This window comes from Canis lupus, chromosome 9 (assembly GCF_003254725.2).
Source record: "Canis lupus dingo isolate Sandy chromosome 9, ASM325472v2, whole genome shotgun sequence".
NCBI classification, from domain to species: Eukaryota; Metazoa; Chordata; class Mammalia; order Carnivora; family Canidae; genus Canis; species Canis lupus.
Window position 1 is genome coordinate 27,695,070 of NC_064251.1, and position 18,825 is coordinate 27,713,894.

General features: G+C 56.9%; 1 protein-coding gene across 14 annotated transcripts in view; it reads left to right on the forward strand.

Annotated features, from left to right (window-relative positions):
• CACNA1G (calcium voltage-gated channel subunit alpha1 G) overlaps positions 1 to 14,124 on the forward strand; it is a 63,450-nt gene extending 49,326 nt beyond the window's left edge. For 6 of the 14 annotated variants that reach the window (XM_025439843.3, XM_025439847.3, XM_025439837.3 and 3 more), the window contains 10 exons: positions 3,464 to 3,615; positions 4,384 to 4,493; positions 5,151 to 5,284; positions 5,554 to 5,624; positions 5,767 to 5,845; positions 5,940 to 6,061; positions 6,276 to 6,629; positions 11,285 to 11,462; positions 11,748 to 11,917; positions 13,083 to 14,124. In XM_025439843.3, the coding sequence (XP_025295628.1) occupies positions 3,464 to 3,615; positions 4,384 to 4,493; positions 5,151 to 5,284; positions 5,554 to 5,624; positions 5,767 to 5,845; positions 5,940 to 6,061; positions 6,276 to 6,629; positions 11,285 to 11,462; positions 11,748 to 11,917; positions 13,083 to 13,817 (2,105 nt within the window). In that variant the 3' untranslated portion in view covers positions 13,818 to 14,124. Of the gene's footprint in view, positions 1 to 3,463; positions 3,616 to 4,383; positions 4,494 to 5,150; positions 5,285 to 5,553; positions 5,625 to 5,766; positions 5,846 to 5,939; positions 6,062 to 6,275; positions 6,630 to 7,355; positions 7,500 to 9,428; positions 9,564 to 11,284; positions 11,463 to 11,747; positions 11,918 to 13,082 lie in introns of all 14 variants that reach the window. The other 8 variants (XM_025439827.3, XM_025439831.3, XM_025439834.3 and 5 more) reach the window with 3 other exon arrangements.
• Positions 14,125 to 18,825: the final 4,701 nt, after the last annotated feature.

An 18,825-nucleotide genomic window follows, 5' to 3' on the forward strand; every position in this document is an offset into this window, starting at 1 on the left:
CGCATCCCCATTCTGGGCACATTCCACCACGCTCCCATTGGCACAAACGGACACGTACCCTGATGACAATTTTGGGTCTTACCTTTCAGCAGGTAATAAAGACTCAGAGACCCCTAACAGGAGCTTATACCATTCCATATCTCTCTTTCCCAAACCTGGTGTTCTGTGTGGTCTCTAGTAGAGCTTTTCAAACTTGTGTGCTTAATAATCACCTGAAAAACAGTAAAACACAGATTCCTGAGCACTGCCCTAGAAATTCTCATGGAATGGTCTGTGGTAGGACCTAAAAGGTAGGACCTGAACATCTGCATTTCCAATTAGTTGCCAGGGGATGGCGATGATGATGCATGGTCTACCCAACCGTTTGATGGGTATGAAGTCACAACCCCTAGCCTGGGGCAGCTAGAATCAACTCCCCCCACCCCTGCCCCTGCATCACACCTCCACGCCATCACCACTCCCACTCTGTGCTACTCCCAGAGGAGGGGGCCAGCCAGACCCCAGGGAAAGGCAGAAGGGAAGAGTCAGTGGATATCGGGAATGGCCTGACCGGACACCTGGGTCCAGCCCAGCTTCCAGGTTAAGAGAGGGATGGAGTCACTGGCTGATCAGGTCAGCACTAAGGGACCGCTCAGCCTCCCGTACCCGCTGTGCTCCTGTCGACCACCTGTGGAGCCTATGTCCACTAACCCTCTCTAGTTCCACCGGGACCCAGTGATCAGCCTGGCCACAGCAGCTGAAGGTGTGGCCTCTGCCATGGGGGCCAGTAGTCCCAGGGGAGTGACCCCTGCCTTCCGCTTACTCCCTGTCACTCTTCTTTGCAAACCCTCTGCCCTGGCTGTGCCTTGGGCTCTACTAACTTCCCGAACCTGCTGGCTAACTCACTCACAGCTGTGCTGCCCCCTGTTCCTTTCCTGGATCTTACCCCTGATAAGGAGCTGGGCAGTCCTGGGGGTGCCCTTCCCCCTACTGTCCAGCTCTGCCATTTTTTTCCTCCTAAGGCAGCTCATACTGGTGGGGGCAGGGAGATGGGCTATGGCCGGAGCTCTCAGAGCAGCAGACTTGTCCAACGCTACCCCAGGAGGTCTCGACTTCTTCGAGCACAGGTGCTTGCCTATGGAACCCAAGCCTGGGGAGCAACAGGGGGTGGCATCATTCAAAGCCTAACAGCAAGAGACTTCGGGCAAAATCTCTGAGGGACCCTGTGGGGCAAGGCCCCAAGGCCTTGGGCTTAAACCTACCAGGCAGCTGGCGAGATATCTGAGCTGGGAGTTCAGGTCCTGGCTCCATCATGGCCTCACAATGTGTGGAAGCTCACTTGCGCTGGGCCTCGTTCTCTTCCTCTGTAAAACAAAAGGAGTGGCTAGGACATGCTGATCAGATTGACCCTGGGACTCTTTGGACCTGTGCTCCCAAGGGGGATTTCTGGCAGCTTCGGCACCTGCTGGTCTGGGGGAGTGGGGTGCTGGAAGGGCAGACCTCAAGGGCCTGGCACCTGTCACTGTGAACAGATGCCCTGCCTCAGCCCTGTCACCACCTTTCCTCTGGGCTGCTTGGAGGAGGGTCCCAGGCTAATCCCAGCCCGCCTGCCCTCAGATAGCTAGAGCAAGGCCAGCAGGCAGAGGTGGTGGCCGCAGCTCTGATGGGGCTGCCTACGCAGTCAGACGAGGGGGACGGGGGAGGGGGGACTCTCTCCACCTCTCCTCTGCGTTATCTCAGCTAATAATGGGGCTAATAAGGAGCCACTTTTTCTAACCTAATTGTATTCAAACATTTTAGTTAATTCTCCATTCATATTTTAGCATAATGGGATCGGGTGCTCTCGGCACTTATGGAGATTAATGCAGAGACAGTGTTCCAGCTGCTAAGGCAACGCAGGGCGACTAGCGCCCTCTGGTTCTTGTGGGTACCGAAGGAAGGAAGGAAGAGGCCCCGCTCGCCTGGTCCACCCTCCACAATCGCAGTGTGGATGACCCGTGGCCTCATGTTGTCTTCTGTCCTGAGCCTCTCTACCCACCCTCCCTTCCTGGGATCCGAGGGCCATCTGAGCTACCAAAGCCAGAGTTGGCTGGCCCAGCTCTGAGAATTAAATGATGGCCTAATGCACTCTATGGTGCCTCCCCCAGAACATTCTAGATTTTCTGCCTCTTGGTTATCCACACCTCAAGGCCGATGCTGGAGAGTGGCATCGGGTGAGGCGGAACATGCAGCTCTTGGGCACTCTTCTTCCTTCGGCCTTTGGTGGGGGCCCACCCCAGGCCACTCCCTACCTCAGTTTACCTCTCTGTTAAACAGTCCTCTGCATGGGGAAGGACACTTCTATCTGAGCTGGCCTGGACCCAAAGCTTTCTGCTGCCCCTGAGCCAGCCACCCCTGGCACAGGCCTCAGAGGCTGCAGCCCTTGCTGGCTGGCTTCCGCCCTAGACTTTCTGGGGGGGAAGGGCTGTCTGGGACCTGAGGTTGCCCCACACCTCCCCGTGGGGAGCCTCTTCTTTCTTTGTGACTGCCTAGGAGACCAATCTGTCAACCGCCTCCAGCTGACATCCATGCCCAACTTGGCCTGGCCTTTCCTCAGCACCTGGAGGAGGGGCCCCCTGCAATCTCCTGCCCCCAGATTCATTCTGCCTGCTTAGCAGGCCAACCTTCTGGCACCATGATTTTATAACTAAGTGGTTCACTAATTACAAGAGAAATATGCCTCTGACAGATCTCAGACAGTGCTTCCAGCCCAGCCTGTAGTCTGATGCTGCCCTGACGCCCAGGAGCAGGCGGGGCATGGCCTCATTAGAAACTGGGTGAGTCCTTCAGGTGGAGCCACCCCCAGATGACTCTGGGAAGAGCAGAGCCTGTGGCCTTTCCTCTGTACCCCGCCCCCCATGAGGGCATGGGGGACCTAGGCCCTGCCCCTCCAGGGGCCCTTAGGTGGGTCAGTGTGGCCAGTCAAGAAGATGTCTGATTTCTGATCTCTGGTTATTCCCGAACCCCAGCTCTGTGTAATCTGCTCTGCTCCCCTCGAGGGGCTGAGCGTGGTGAAGGAGCAAGGGCCTTTGCCTCTCTGTCGATGGAGCTTCCTTCCTCTAAGCCTGATAAGACCGGTTGGTTTCCATCTTATCGATCTGGCCTTACTGCAGAACACCAAGTCAAGGGCATTACAAGGGGCTGGTGGATTTTGGAGGCAGCCCTGGGGAGGGGGCTCACCTGGTGTCTAATGTGGGTGGGAGCTCTGCATGTCCTGACTCCTTCTGCACCCAACTGTAGCCAGTAGAACAGACGCTTGGGGGGCAGACGCCGAGGGAGCTCCCTTGCCCCCCGAGAAAGGCAGTGTGTGGAGGGCGAGGACGCAGATGAAACTGGAATGTTGCAGCTCTGGCGTTAGAGGCTGGCGCCTGTGAGGGACTTGGGTGGTGGGGGCTCCGTGGGCAGGGGCCGATGGTTGCTCTGCTCTCCCCTCTGCTCCCCCCAGAGGCCCAGTGTAAACCCTACTACTCAGACTACTCCCGATTCCGGCTCCTCGTCCACCACTTGTGTACCAGCCACTATCTGGACCTCTTCATCACGGGTGTCATTGGTCTGAATGTGGTCACCATGGCCATGGAGCACTACCAGCAGCCCCAGGTAAGAGTGAGTAACTGGCACTCCGGGCCCTGCCTCCAGCTGTGGGACTGCAGGGTAAGGCGAATCCAACCTGTGCTGGGGACCTTGGGCAAGTGCTGGGCACCCTACAGGACTTCCCTGTGTATACCTTGTAGTGACCCTTGGAAGTGGGTACCATCTTGGTTTTACAGATGAGGACACGGAGGCTCAGTGAGGTTACATGACCAGACCAAGGTCCTATAGCTAGGAAGTAGAGGACCTGATTTCTTCATCCAACAAATATTTATTGAGTGTCTGCCATGTGTTTCTTTACCCTTTGAAGGTACAGAAGGCAGACCAGTAAAAACTGGTATCTGCCCTTCTGGGGTTTGGATTCTAGTGACTATCCAGCTCCAAACTCACCAGCGATCTTGTCACTCCTCAGATCAGCCTCCGTCAGCCTTCAGTCTCCCCATCTGTAAAATGGGGATGCTGAATTAGTAATACACAAGGTCCTTTCCAGGTTCTAGCCTTCTGTGCCTTCCAACACATTCTCATGTGGTGTCCTCACCATCCCTCAAGGAGAGAGATCCTTTAGCACAAAGTTTGAATCATGCGTGTGAATGAGGACCTTCTTCTATCCTGGTGTGGTGGCCAGTGGTCGACCACCATGGCAGAGACAGAAAAGAAAGGACCCCCTTAGACTCACCTGTTTCCCAAATCTAGGAGTGTGATGGAGGGGGAGGGGCAGGCATCCCCCCCTGGGCCTTAGGAGGCCCTGCATAGACCCTCCCGGCCCATCCCTGCCAGATCCTGGACGAGGCCTTGAAGATCTGCAACTATATCTTCACCGTCATCTTTGTCTTGGAGTCAGTTTTTAAACTCGTGGCCTTTGGCTTCCGTCGGTTCTTCCAGGACAGGTAACTGAGAGGGGTGGGGTTATGGGAGTGGGGAAAGGACCCATCTCCCCGAGGAAATACCTGAAAACCTTTCTGGACTCCTGAAAGGTTCAGCCTCCACTCTAGAGCTGATGGCAAGGGGGAGCGGGGGGCCTGGGGGATGCTAGCAGCTGGAAATCCATGTGGCCCAGACTGGGGCTTATGAGCACAGAGCCTGGAGCCAGACTGCCTGGACCAGATTCGGATCCTGGCTCCACCACTTAGAAACTGGGGACCTTGGGTAAGTTACTTAACTGCTCTGTGCGTTGGTTTCCTGATCTATCAAAGGAGAAAGAATGCTGTGATGATTATGAGTTCCTATTTGTAAAGCCCCTAAAAGAGTGCTTGCCACCTAGTAAACAGTATAAAAGTGCCAAATTAAAAAAAAAAAAAAAAAAAAGAATGGCTACAAATGCAAAGTAGAGGTCCTGAGCTAAAAGACTTGGTCCTACCTGTGTGGCCAGCTGGTGGTGTGAGGTGTGACAGAGTCAAGCCATGGCTTCTCCGCAGGATGGAGAGGCAGGACTGACAGACCTCCACCCCCCTTTCTGTCATCACTTGTATTGCCACAACTGCCCCCTCCTCTGCGGTGCCCCCCCACACACACACACTCAGGGAGCCGTGTCCTGGGCTTTCCAGGTGGAACCAGCTGGACCTGGCCATCGTGCTGCTGTCCATCATGGGCATCACGCTGGAGGAGATTGAGGTCAATGCCTCGCTGCCCATCAACCCCACCATCATCCGCATCATGAGAGTGCTGCGCATTGCCCGAGGTCAGTGCCCGGGTGCTCACCCACCACCCACCCGTCCAGGCTGGCCGGGGACTTCATGCGTGTGTGTTCCCACCGGGGCTCTCTCCCAGCCCCAGCCTCTGTCAAAGAGGAGGGCTAGGGCTGGGCTGAGGGCTTGGGTGGAGCCCTGGCAGCCTGGCTGGCCACCCCGCCAAGCCAGCAGCCCCGCCCCGGCCCTGGCCGGCCATCCAGCTGTGTGACCCGGGAGCCAGCCCCGGGGGCCAGGCTCACTGCTCTGTCCTGTTCCGCAGTGCTGAAGCTGCTGAAGATGGCTGTGGGCATGCGGGCGCTGCTGGACACAGTCATGCAGGCCCTGCCTCAGGTAGCTGGAGGGAGGGGGTGGCGGGAGGGCTCCTCTTCGGGAGGAGGGGGTGATTTCCGAAGGGACGGGCAGTAGGGGGAGCTCGGGGAAGCTGGCTGGGAGACCCAGTGGCACCTTTCCCATTTCTTTTCCTCTCTTCCAGGTGGGGAACCTGGGACTTCTCTTCATGTTGTTGTTTTTCATCTTTGCAGCTCTGGGTGTGGAGCTCTTTGGAGACCTGGGTGAGTCGGGGTGGGCAGGACAGAGGGGCCAGGGCTGGAGGCCCCGGGGCTCCTGCGCTAACTCCCGCCTCTCTCTCCTGCCCCCCTCCTCCAGAGTGTGATGAGACGCACCCCTGCGAGGGCCTGGGCCGGCATGCCACCTTTCGGAACTTTGGCATGGCCTTCCTGACCCTCTTCCGAGTGTCCACAGGTGACAACTGGAACGGCATTATGAAGGTGAGCCCACACGGCAGTAGGGGCTGTCCCAGGGCTGGCCCTGACCCCAGGAGGCACTTCTACTCCTTGAGCCCAGATTCCTTGGCGAGATGAGGGGCCATGAATAAAAGCATGTGCTTCTCCATGCAGAAACACTCTAGAACCCCCTCTCCCCAGCATACACTCTGACTGCCTCTCCCCAGGACAAAGCGTGTAATGCTTTTTCCACCCCCAGGACACCCTCCGGGACTGTGACCAGGAGTCCACATGCTACAATACAGTCATCTCCCCCATCTACTTCGTGTCCTTCGTGCTGACGGCCCAGTTTGTGCTGGTCAACGTGGTGATCGCTGTGCTGATGAAGCACCTGGAGGAAAGCAACAAGGAGGCCAAAGAGGAGGCCGAGCTGGAGGCTGAGCTGGAGCTGGAGATGAAGACGCTCAGCCCACAGCCCCACTCGCCACTGGGCAGCCCCTTCCTCTGGCCGGGGGTCGAGGGCCCCGACAGCCCCGATAGCCCCAAGCTCAGGGCCCCGCACACCGCGGCCCACACGGGAGCAGCCTCGCGCTTCTCCCTGGAACACCCCACGGTGAGCAAACAGCCACCCCTGCCGAGAAGGGTGTGGGACCGGTGGCCAGTGGCTGGGGGTGGTGTACAAGGAATCGGCAGTGTGGTGGGCCCCAGAGCCCTGCCCAGATCCTCCTGCCCCTCCTGCCTGGATGCTGAGGGGTGAGTGGTCCCCCCTCCCACCCATCCCCAGAGATGGCTGCTGCACCCGCAGCACAGGGCCACCCCAGCAAGCCACCAGCACGTGTGTGGCTCATCCACGCCCTGCACCTGCAGCCCAGCCGGCCTCCCCTTCTTGGCTCTTAGGTTCAAGGCTAAGTTTTCTGTTTCCTTCCTGTTTCTTTCTTACCCTTGCCCGATGACCAAACCTCTTTCCTTCCCACCTTTCAACCTCCCTGATTCCATCTCTCAATCCTTTCCTTATCTTTGCTTTCCTGCTCCCTCTCTCCCTGTGAGCTCTTCTCATCTCTGGCTCCTATTCTCCTTCCTCCCATACCTCTCTCCTCTGTCCTATCCCCTCCTCTTTCTCCTGTCTCTTTGTTGCTGGGGTGTGCGTGTGCATGTGTGTGTGTGTGTGTGTGTGTGTGTGTGTGTGACCTCCTCCTCCTCCTCCTCCTCCTCCTCCTTCTCTCTCTCTCTCTCTTTCTATATCTCTCTGTCAATCCCCTGCCACGACACTTCCCCTTGTTGCCCCTCTGCACCCCGCTCCCCTGACTCTCTGGCTCCCTCATGGGCTGGTCCTCCCCAGGACAGACAGCTGTTTGACACCATATCCCTGCTGATCCAGGGCTCCCTGGAAGGGGAGCTGAAGCTGATGGACGAGCTGGCAGGCCCAGGGGGCCAGCCCTCTGCCTTCCCTCCCGCCCGCAGCCTGGGCGGCTCCGACCCACAGGTTACTGTGCCCCCCGTGCTGTGCCGGGCTGTGCCATGCTGTGCCGTGCTTCTGGGGAGGCGGGGGTGTTTCCTGCCCACTGGGTTTCTGGAGAAAGAACAGCCTCAGGGCCTCAGTTGAGCTTTGGGCTTGGCAGGAGGGAGCTGGGGTTCTTACAAGCTGAGATCAACCCTTGGAACACATTCTTGGAAGGTAGGGATGCTGAGGTTGTAACTTCCAGGGAAGGATGAATTGAGGAGAGGTTTACAGAGGGCATTTGTCAGAAAACACCTGGACAAGAAAAAGAGAATGGGAGGGAAGACAAGTTGGCAGTGGGACCTTAGTGGGTGGAGGAAGTGAGGTGCCAAAGCCGGGGAAGAGGGCTTTTGGGGACAGTGCAGGTGGCCAGGGGACCCACTGAGGGATATGTCTTCAGGCATAGTCTGCTTCTTCCCTATGTCCAGCACCCATCCCCAAAGTCTCTGTTTGGTGGCTTTTTTAGCCATGAAGCCCACTAGACATGATGAGTGCTCTCAGTAGCCAGTGCTTTCTGACCTGGTCCTGAGAGGGAATGGAAGGTTCCAGCTGAGAGTGGATTCTGGAGACCTCGCTGTGAAATAAGACTGGGTGTCCCCCGTAAGCCCAGTCCCTTTCCATAGTTTTGTATGTTTTTCTCCTCCAGTCCCATCTAAACTCAGCTCTTCTGCTTTCTGGGGTTCTCCTACCCTCCTCTTCCCCACTTGTGACCTATCTGGCTGCCCTTGACCCCCTCCGTTTGGCAGAGCCCCCTGCCACCCCTCCTAGGTCAGGTACTGCAGGGAAGCCCCCGATAGACCTGGAGTGGAGGCAAGGAGACAGGTGTCAGTGGGAGAGAGAAAATCCTAGTGTTCCACTGGCCCTGCCAGGTGGAAGGGAAGGAAAGCAGGTTCCCAGGACCTGGGACATCTGTATCCTGATCCAAAGAAATAGAAAGCGATGCTCACATAGGAAGGGACCCTGGCCCTAGGGTTCCTGACCTCTTGAATCCCCTCTAGGGATTATTCAGCCTCAGATAGGCCATCAGGACTGCAATCAGGCAGTGACCTAGAATGATCAGTGAGAGAGCACATCCCTTCTCGAGGCCTCCCATCCTGAAGGAGGCTCCTGGGGGAAAGGTGCAGGGAGAGAAGGGGACACGATGGCGATGGCGTGATCAGGCAGGTGGCTCACCTGAGATGGAGGGCCCTCCCCTCCCTCAGGGTGCTGGAGACACTGAAGTCTCCCTGCAGAGCCAGCCAGTTGGGAGGCGGCCCACCCGGGTGCGCTCAACTCAGAATGGCGGCAGGAGGAGAGCATCCCCCAGAACCCAAGCTAGAGGGCGGGCAAGCTGCCGGCAGGCGGAGGAGGGCCCAGGAGGGGCGAAGCCAGAATCTGGGGGCAGGCCAAGTCCTGCCAGGCTTTTGGAAGCAGAGAGAATAGGCAGGAAAGAGTCATCAGATTGGCGGCTTTGTCCCCAGCGCCCCCCCACGCTGCTCTGTCTGTGGCGAGAGCGGAGAGGCGCTTTGCTGGCCTTTCTTCGTTCTTTTTTTTTTTTTTTTTCTGGTATCATCTTTATGAGAATCGAAAGCTGTCCCTGCTCCCCGCTTCCTCCCTGGGTGGTGGTAGTGTGGGAGGGGGCCGGTAAGGTTCCTGGGGTATCTTTAGAATAAGTTTCTGCTTCTCCTGCTTTGTCGGTGTTTGCTCTGGCTCCCTGGTGCCTGCTGCAGCCTCTCTGATCAGAGGGGGGGCTGGAAGTGGGGTGGGGGAGGTGCCGGCAGCTTACTTGGGAGAGGGGTGGGAGAGAGGAGAGAGGCCTTCCCCCACACCATGCTTCGTGAAAAGGGGGAAGGGGGCTCTGTGTGTGCGCACGCGTGTGTGCGCGTGTGCATGTGTCCTGGTTTCTTACGCCTGATCATCTCTCTCCCTGTCTAGATCCCTCTAGCTGAGATGGAGGCTCTGTCTCTGACGTCAGAGATTGTGTCTGAACCGTCCCACTCTCTAGCTCTGACGGATGACTCTTTGCCTGATGACACTCACACACTCTTACCTAGTGCCCTGGACAGCAATGTACTTACACATGGCCCCTCACTGCTCCCCCAGCCTCCCCAGGGGCTGGGCTGGCTGCAGGGCTCCAGATCCCCCCCACTCCTCTCTCTTGGCCACCAGGCCCCACCCAGAGGCATCACCCAGCAGGCGCTTGGTGCCCAAGGCTTCGCTAGGTCTTTCCCAGTTCCCCACTGTGGGCAAAGAAATTAGATAATATTAAATTGGGGCCTCGAGAGCCCAGGGGCACAGTTAAGAAAGAGTGAATCCAGACATCCAGGAGTAACACAGCCCAAAACAGAGGTGGCATCAGGCAGCTGACCTGATGCAGAGTCAGTCTCTGTATTTGGAGCCTGTGCCAGCCAGCCCTTCCCCTCCCCGCCCCCCTCCTTCCCACCTCCCTGCAACATGAGCCATTCCCCTCTATGGAGTGGGTGAAAGCCACATCTCTGCTGCTACCACTGTGCCCTTCTGCCTGGGGGGTGGGGGGTGGGGCTGTCCCTGTCTCCTCTGTGACTGTCCCTGTGTGTCCCCATGTCGCGGGAGGTGGGTGGTTCTTTGTGTTTGGGACAGCTTCTCCTCCCTTGCCCAGCTCCCCTTCCCCTACAGACTGAGAGCAGCCCCCTCCTCCCTGCCTTCCCCCTCCTCTTAGGACTTAAGAGACAGGGTCCCCTTCCTCATAGCAGGGTTCAGCTGAGGTAGGGGCTTGACCACAGACTGGGAGGTCCCTCAGGGTCTTGGGGTGGCTGGCAGAAATGGAGCCTGGGCTCAGAGAGGAAGCAAAAGATGCAGACTCTTCCAACAGGCCCAACTGGGGCTGCTTAACTGGCTGGGCCTGCATGGGAACAAGAACCCTCCAGCCTCTCTGAGAACTAGGAATGGAGGGTACAAGGGACCCCAAACAGGAAAGGGGTCACAGGGAGATGGAGAAGTCTTTGGGGAACAAACCTTGGCTCCCTCCAGCTGAGGTCAAAGCCTGATTACTGCTTTCCTTTGAAACAAACTCAAAAAAACTCACTCTCAACCCCAATCTGTCCAGTAAGGGAGGTCCTGAGTCCATAGTACTTAGGCCTTGCGCCCCACCTCCCATTTGCTACCTGCCAGAGTCATTGAGATATTAAAAGGTGGGGGAAGCCAGGCAGGTAAGCCAGCTGACATTCCCCACTGGTCACCTGTCATCAAACCCACATTAACCCAGATCATGTGCAATGCTGGGTCCTGGGGCTGTCTTAAAACATTGGGTGGTGAGGCAGGCCCTGCTCACGGGGTGGGTCCTCCTCACTCCCCACCCCACCCCCCAACCCCAGCACAGGGATAGGGGAGCGCTTTTAGCTTTTCATCCTCTGCCCTCCACTGTGATGCTTCAGAGCCTCTTAATGGGGCCCTGGGAACCATCTCTTGAACCACTTGCTGGGCCAGGCCTGGGGGCTGCTCTCCCTTTTTTGGACACCTTCTCACTCCTCCACTCTCCCCACCTGGAGGCTCTGAAGTGATGCGGTACTGGATAGCTTTCTGGGGCAGGGACTCCTCCCACCTGCTTCCCTGCTGTGCTAGAGGGCTCATCCATGCTCTGCCCTCTCTTCCCCCATCAACTAACTCATCCCATTACTGCCCTGCGGTGGGGAGGGGATGGGACCAGAGCCCGGGTGGGGAAGCTTCTGGTTTCTGTTTTCCAGCTCTGCCTCAGTTAGACAATCCGGATGCCCCCCTCTTTCCCCCACCTCCCGCCCCTGCTCCTTTTGCAGATGGAGCCCCACCCCGAGGAGATGCCCCTTGCACTGGGACTGGACCTGCTGACTGTGAGGAAGTCTGGGGTCAGCCGGACACACTCCCTGCCCAATGACAGCTACATGTTCCGGGACGGAGGCACCGCTGAGGGGTCCCTAGGATGCAGAAGCTGGGGGCTCCCCAAAGCTCAGTCAGGTAGCAGGGCTCAAGCAGGCCAGCTTGGCTCACACAGGGAGACCCTATCCTTGCCTACGCCCCGTCCTGACCTGGGCAGGGGGGCCACTGAGGCAGCAAGACAGGTCTCTCTGCCCTCCAGGGGGCCCCCAACCTGTGAAGAGTGGCTTTCAATCCAGGGTGAGAGGTCTGGGGTGAGGGTGGAGGCCCCAGTGGGTGAAGGAGCAAGGAGGGAAGGGACTTAGGTGAGAGTCAGACCACTGACCTTCCTGCTCTCCTCTCTCCTCCTCCCTACTCTGCTCGCAGGCTCTGTCTTATCTGTCCACTCGCAGCCAGCAGACACCAGCTACATCCTGCAGCTTCCCAAAGACACACCTCACCTGCTCCAGCCCCACAGCGCTCCCACCTGGGGCACCATTCCCAAACTGCCCCCACCAGGCCGCTCCCCCTTGGCTCAGAGGCCACTCAGGCGCCAGGTGAGCAGGTGTGGACAGGTGGGCCTGGGCCCGGGGCTGGCCTCTCTGCTAGAAACCCTCGGCTGTTGGTGATGGCCAGGGTTGCCACTTTCATTCTTTCAGCAGACGTTCATTGTGTGCTGACCATGTGCCAGAGACAGTTCTAGGTCCTTGGGACACAGTACCGGGCACAGCAGAAGTGGTCTATGCCCTTTGAGTGTTTATATTCCCCTCCTTTCTTTCACTGAGGAGGCCTGGAGACCAGGCCAGGGACACAGGTCCACTTGGCAGGAGAACCCACATCTCTGAATTCCCTTTCCCTGGCCCAGAGGCGACTCCCAATTATTCTCTGGGATTCTAGACTTAGCTAAGGGACACACGGCACATTTTAGGTACCTCTGCCTTTGGCCAAATCTGGGGCCCACCTTCCAGGGGCACAGAGCTGAGGCTCAGGCAGGCAGGTGAGACTGGTCTGCCCCTACTGTGACAAGGCCGCAGCCTGTGCCCTGTGTGCCCTTATGTGTGATCATGGCCACATGAGAATCTGCTCGATGCTGCACACTTGACCCAGGCCCAGTCCCCATCCATTTTACAAAGATTCACAGAGCAGCTTCCCTGTGCTGGGCACTGGGGCCGCAGCCCCTGCCCTCTGGAACTCACAATCTAACTGGAGATGTAAATGCCAGCAGACCATTGCAACAACAGGCCACAGCTGCTGGGATGCTCCTGTGTCATGGTGCATCAGGGAGCAAAGAGGAGGAAGGGGTTAGTTTTCAGGTAGAGATTGTCAGGCGCTGTGTCAAAGAGAATCTGAGCCTGTAAATTTGAGGGGTATTTGTCATTTGAGAAGGGTCTTCTAGGCCAAAGAAATAGCCTATGCACAGCATGGGAGCAGAGCCAGGCCAGTGCTTTCTTGTGTCCCAGGGGCTGGGAGCTTCAGAGAGTGATTCCTGCAGGCATCGGGGAAGGCCAGGGCAGCAGGCATGGTGGGCAGCAGAAGCCAGGCTGCACATATGTAGCCCCTGTCTCCCAGCAAGAGCAAATACTGACATTCCTGCTTAGGGTGGGCCTGTAGGGGGAGGTGGGGGTTATCTGGTTTGACCAGGATGGAGTGGGGGGAGGGGAGGATGACAGTCCATGGGAGAGTAGAAGCCCCCGGGCTGAGCCCTCCTCCCACCTCCCATAGGCAGCAATAAGGACTGATTCTCTGGACGTTCAGGGCCTGGGCAGCCGGGAAGACCTGCTGTCCGAGGTGAGTGGGCCCTCCCCACCTCTGGCCCGGGCCTCCTCCTTCTGGGGCCACTTGGGCGCCCAGATGCAGCAGCATCCCCACCGCCAGAGCAAGATCTCGAAGCACATGCCCCCGCCAGCCCCCCGCCCAGGCTCAGAAACCACCTGGAGCAAAGACCCACCCGAGACCAGAAGCAGCTTAGAGCTGGACACGGAGCTGAGCTGGATTTCAGGAGACCTCCTGACCGTGGGCAGCCAGGAGGAGCCCCCGTCCCCACGGGACCTGAAGAAGTGTCACAGCGTGGAGGCCCAGAGCTGCCGGCGCAGGCCTGCGTCCTGGCTGGATGAACAGAGGAGACACTCCATCGCGGTCAGCTGCCTGGACGGCGGCTCCCAACCCAGCCTGGGCCCCGGCCCCTCTAGCCTTGGCGGCCAGCCTCTTGGGGGACCTGGAAGCCGGCCCAAGAAAAAACTCAGCCCACCTAGTATCTCCATAGACCCCCCAGAGAGTCAGGGCCCTCGGCCCCCACCCAGCCCCGGCGTCTGCCTCCGGCGGAGGGCTCCGTCCAGCGACTCCAGGGACCCCTCGGCCTCCGGCCCCCCTGACAGCATGGCTGCCTCGCCCCCCCCAAAGAAAGACGTGCTGAGTCTCTCTGGTTTAGCCTCTGACCCAGCAGACCTGGACCCCTGAATCCTGCCCCACTCCCCTTTCTCCACTGGGTGCCAAATCCTAGCTCCTCCTCCCGGGCTATGTTCCTGAAAAACGTTGCATATGGACTCCAAGGAGGCGCTCCTCCCCGCCTCAGTGGGGCTGGGAACCCGCGAGCCCACTGTCCAGAGCGTTAGGAGCAGCAGCCCTGGCCACCCTGGCTCCAGGCGGAAAGAGAGAGGCCCAGTGCAGCTGAGGTTCCCAACGCCAGGAGCTACTGGGAGAAAGCAATACGTTTGTGCAGAATCTCTATGTATATTCTATTTTATTAAATTAATTGAATCTAGTATATGCGGGATGTACGGCATTTTGTGACTGAAGAGACTTGTTTCCTTCTACTTGTATGTGTCTCAGAATATTTTTGAGGCGAAGGCGTCTGTCTCTTGGCTATTTTAACCCAAAATAACCAGTCTAGTTATATTCCCTCTTCTTGCAAAGCACAAGCTGGGACCGAGAGTGCATTACAGCTCTGCCCGGGTGGCCCATCTTCAGCGGAGAGCGAGAACCACTTCGGAAACTGTAATGTAACTTATTTTCTCCTTTAACCTCGCCATCATTTTCTGTAGGAAAAAAAAAGAGAGAGAGAAAAAGAGAAAAATAAGATTTTACAAATGAAATGGAACCTTTTTATATATATATATATATATATATATATATATATATATACATACATATCTATATCTATATCTATAATAAAGTAATTTTCCAAAATAAAAAGTTAATCACGGTCCAGAGTAAAAGCAAAAGGGACAGAGTTAGGCTTTTCCAGGTGGCGCTGGAGAAAAGACCCCTGGAGCTGGGGAGTGGGCAGAGGGCAAGGAGTGGGGTCAGAGCTGCCTCAGTGTGCTTGAGTGTGTGTGTGGTGTCTGTCCGTCCATCTGTCTGTTTGGCCGGGAGAGAGAACACCTCCCAGGAGGGCTGCACCCTTGCAGCCTCACGTCCCCCGGGGCCAGGGAGGAGGGAAGCCCCTCTGCTGGCTGGAAGGCTGGGCAAGCAGGGTTCACTGCTTCTACCAAAGCTTTATCGCTTCCTCTTAGCCAGGCAGCTCTGTGAATGTAATTCCAGATTAACTCTTATTTCTGCTGACAGCTATCAGCCGCACATTGAAAGCTGGAAATTGGCATAATGAAGCTGTTTTGGTTAATGGGGCCGACTGAGACTGGGGGAGGCAGCCTCAGCTGCTGCCAAGGGGATCTGTGGGTTGGTGGGGGAAGGGCCGGCGCTTCTGGACTTTCCTTCCTCGGCGCCCCGACCTGGGAAGTCTGGGCTTTAGCCTCCCTCCTCAGGGGTCCTGCTGACTGGCACTGTGGGTACTGCTCCATCAAGCTGGCAATGGGATTAAGCTCTGCACACGGAGAGGGCTGCTCCCTCCTGAGATCCAGGGGGCCGCCAGGCCAAAGGTGACCTCCCGGTGGAGTCGGTCTGGCCCAGCGACCAGGCTGCAGAGTTTGGAGTTGGCCCCCTGGGGGGTGATGAATGAGCTCCATCTAGGTGTTTACATGGTCTGCTGCTGCCTGCTCAGTGGGAGCCAGCGGGAGGAGGAAGGGGGTGAAGGCTGGCACTGGAGGGATGGGGTGGGGGGAGGAGGAGGAGGGGAGGAGGGAGAGGGGAGGATGGGCTACTGGTGTGGCCCAGAACCTCCTTTCTGGTGCTACCTTGTCAATATTCTTGTCTGAAACCCTGGTGCCAAGAGGCAGTGCCACAGGCCTCAACCACAGGCTCAGCCGGCCTGTTCCCCTGCCAGCCACCGCAAACATCCACCCCAACCCTACTCCCTTGAACATCCTTACCTCCTCATTCCCAGGGCCCTTGGAACCTCAAAGGCCGCTCCAGGGGGCTGACAGGCCCCTACTCTGCCCCCCTCTGAACTTGGGATGAGTTTGGGATGGGGGGATGCCAGGCTGCAGGGGCACCTGGAGGCTTTGTCCCATCTTGTTTCCTAAGCTGATGAAAGTATTTCTGATTGCTCTTCTGGACAGAAATGATACTACTCCTTGAAGCAAACACCTGGTTTTATCCTCTTGGAGTGTAGAGTGGGACTCTTTTTCCTCTGGCCTCTTTGGGTGGAGAGAGGGGGGGTGCTTGTAGGAGCTACCTTTATTTTTTTTTTAAGCATAGCTGTACAAAATTCCTAGAGTTTTGTCCACCTGGGTCTGCAGATTAAGCTTTTATATTTTTGTAGAATTCTGTAGCTGTCCATTCCCTAATGAGGGTGTGAGAGTTGGGGAGAGGGCTCTGGGGTCTTTTGTTCTTCTAATGGTTGGAGGATTCTGGGTCAAGATGAAGCCAGAGAGCTTGGCTTCTACATCTCAGGCTTCTCCCCTATCCCTGCCTCCAGGAACCCCCGGAGTCAACGTGGATATTTCATGTAGCAGAATCTTGGCCTCTCTCCCAGCAATCTCCCCCAACAATGTAAAATCTTTACCAATGGTAAAGGTTGTGTCTTATTAAAAATGGAAATAGGGGGGACGCCTGGGTGGCTCAGTGGTTGGGCATCTGCCAGTTTAGTGCCTGCCTTCGGCCCAGGGCGTGGTCCTGGAGACCCGGGATCGAGTCCCATGTCGGGTTCCCTGCATGGAGCCTGCTTCTCCCTCTGCCTGTGTTTCTGCCTCTCTCTCTCTCTGTCTCATGAATAAATAAATTAAATCTTTAAAAATAAATAAATAAAATCTTTTTTAAAATAATAAATAAATTAATCTTAAAAGAAAGTGGAAATAGGGGCACCTGCGTGGCTCAGTTGATGAAGCGTCTGACTCTTGGTTTCTGCTCAGGTCCTGATCTCAGGGTGGTGGGATGGAGCACCAGGTCTGGTCTGTGCTCACCGGGGGCTCTGCTTCCGATTCTCTCTCTCCCTCTGCCCCTCCCCCCACTTACATGCAGTCTGTCTCTCTCTCTCAAGTGAATAAATCTCAAAAAAAATAAAAGTGGAAAAAACAACACTGCTGAATCTTATTAACAGTAGTAATAATGATGATGCAAACCTCATGACATTTGTCTGGATGGCTGTATCTGCTCTAGGGTACATGAGGGAGTGGAGGAGCCCGAAGGAGGCTGGGAGGGGGAGGGGCTGGTGGCAGCAAAGTAGGTCTTGGATTAAGGCCTCCAGGGACAGGGCTGGAACTGGCCAGGAGCTTCAGGTGTGTGGGAGCCTTTGGAGGTAAGAATGTGCATCCTGGCACTTCTGCTCTCAGCCTTCTCCTTGGGGGTTCAGAGGAAATTGTGTCAACAGCTGCAGGCCTCCACCTCGGGCTTGTCTGCTTCTGCTTCCTCCACCCCAAGACTCCAGGAAAAGGTCTGCCTGGGGGTGGGGGGTGGGGACTAGGAAGAGGAGAGCTGAGCTGGTGCTAAAAACAAATCTGAAGCTCCTCTGCAATCTCTCACTTACTCCTCACAACACCCTAACCAGGAGGATACCATTGCTTCCATTTTCTCATGAGGCAATGGGTTCAGAGAGGTTTAGTAACCTGCCCAAGATCACACAGGGGAAACCACAGAGTTGGGATTTCATCCTAGGTCCGGCCAACCTCTAGCCCACTGGCTTCGCATAACCCAGCCTCTTCTCATCGTAGAGGGAGTGGGACGACGACGTGGTGCAAAGAATCCTGGTCACGAAACAACTTCCCTGGGAGGCATTTTCCAAGGCAGTCACATTTGTGACTGTGTTCATAGAAATGGGCTCCCAGCTTGGCATACTCGGAAGCTTAAAGGAGCCCACACCTTGCGCGAGGAGAGACGTTTAACCACAAGAGAAGGCGTTCCCTCAGCTCCAGGTGCGCTCGTCCAAGGGCTAGCCACGGCTGGCTCTGTGATCACCCAGTTTCCCAGGCATCTTTTCTCTGGCCTTATGCTGCCCTTGAACCACAGAGCGCTGGCTCCCCTTCCCCACCTCCCATCCCTTTGTCCTTCTTGTCCTCTCCCCGTGCCCCTCCCAGGCCTCTCCCACTTTCCAAACAGCTTTTTCCTCCATCGTCACCCCTGGTCCCCACCCATCATAACCTAGTTCCCCATGGCCTCCTCTCCCCTTTCCTGGGTCAGCTGAGCAACCAGACCTGGAGGGCTGGCCACGGTGGTGCAGTGAGGACCTCAGACACCAGGTGGCAGCACAAGGTATCTTCCCCTGGGGCCACCATGTGCCTCTTCTGTAGAGGGACCTGACTAGGGAGAGGACACCACACTGACAGACACCTTCTATAGACGGGGGCTCTGCATAGCCCCCCAAAGGAGGAAACACGCTCCCGGGCCCAATGAAGGACTCGTCTGTGCATAGGGAATCCCAGCTATGGGAGTGCTGAGCCCACAGTGCCCAGTGACCCCTGTCTGGGGCCAGGGGACCCAGGACTAACCCGCGACAGTGGCTGCCAGGAGCCAGTTGAGTTGTGGGCCGGCCCTCCACTCTGAGGACACAGCAAGGCAGGTCAAGGTGGTGGCAGCTCCAGCAAACACCCAGGAGGGAAATCTGCTAAGAACTTCAGAACTCGACTGAGCCCCGGTCCAGGTGCGGGAGCTGCTGACTGTGGCCCACGGAGCTAATTAATTCCTGCTTTGAAAACTCCTGAACCGGGCACAGCAGCCAGCGCTCACACGCATGCCAAATCAGATCAAGTGCGGGTTGCCGAGCCCATGAGGGGCGTCTGTGTGGGGCCCCACCAGGCAGGATCGGACAAAACAAGGCCTGCCCCACTACCTGGGAGGAGAGAAGGGGGAGGCTGGAGTCTGGGAGCTGGATCTGGTTTGGGGGTGCTCCGGGCCTTCAAGGAACCACAAAGGGCTCAAAAGACTAGGGCAGTGAGTGAAGGAGAGAACTAGAATAACCTTTTCTATTCCACGCCCCTCCCTGCTCTAGTTCCCACCTGGCTCCCTCCTCCTCACAACCTTCACAACATTTCCTGTCCCTTGGTCTCCCTGTCCCCACCTTGCTTTGCTTTCTTCTTCTCTGCTGTCATTCCTGCTCAGAGCTGTACCTTGCAATTATCTTTCCATCTCCCTGCCA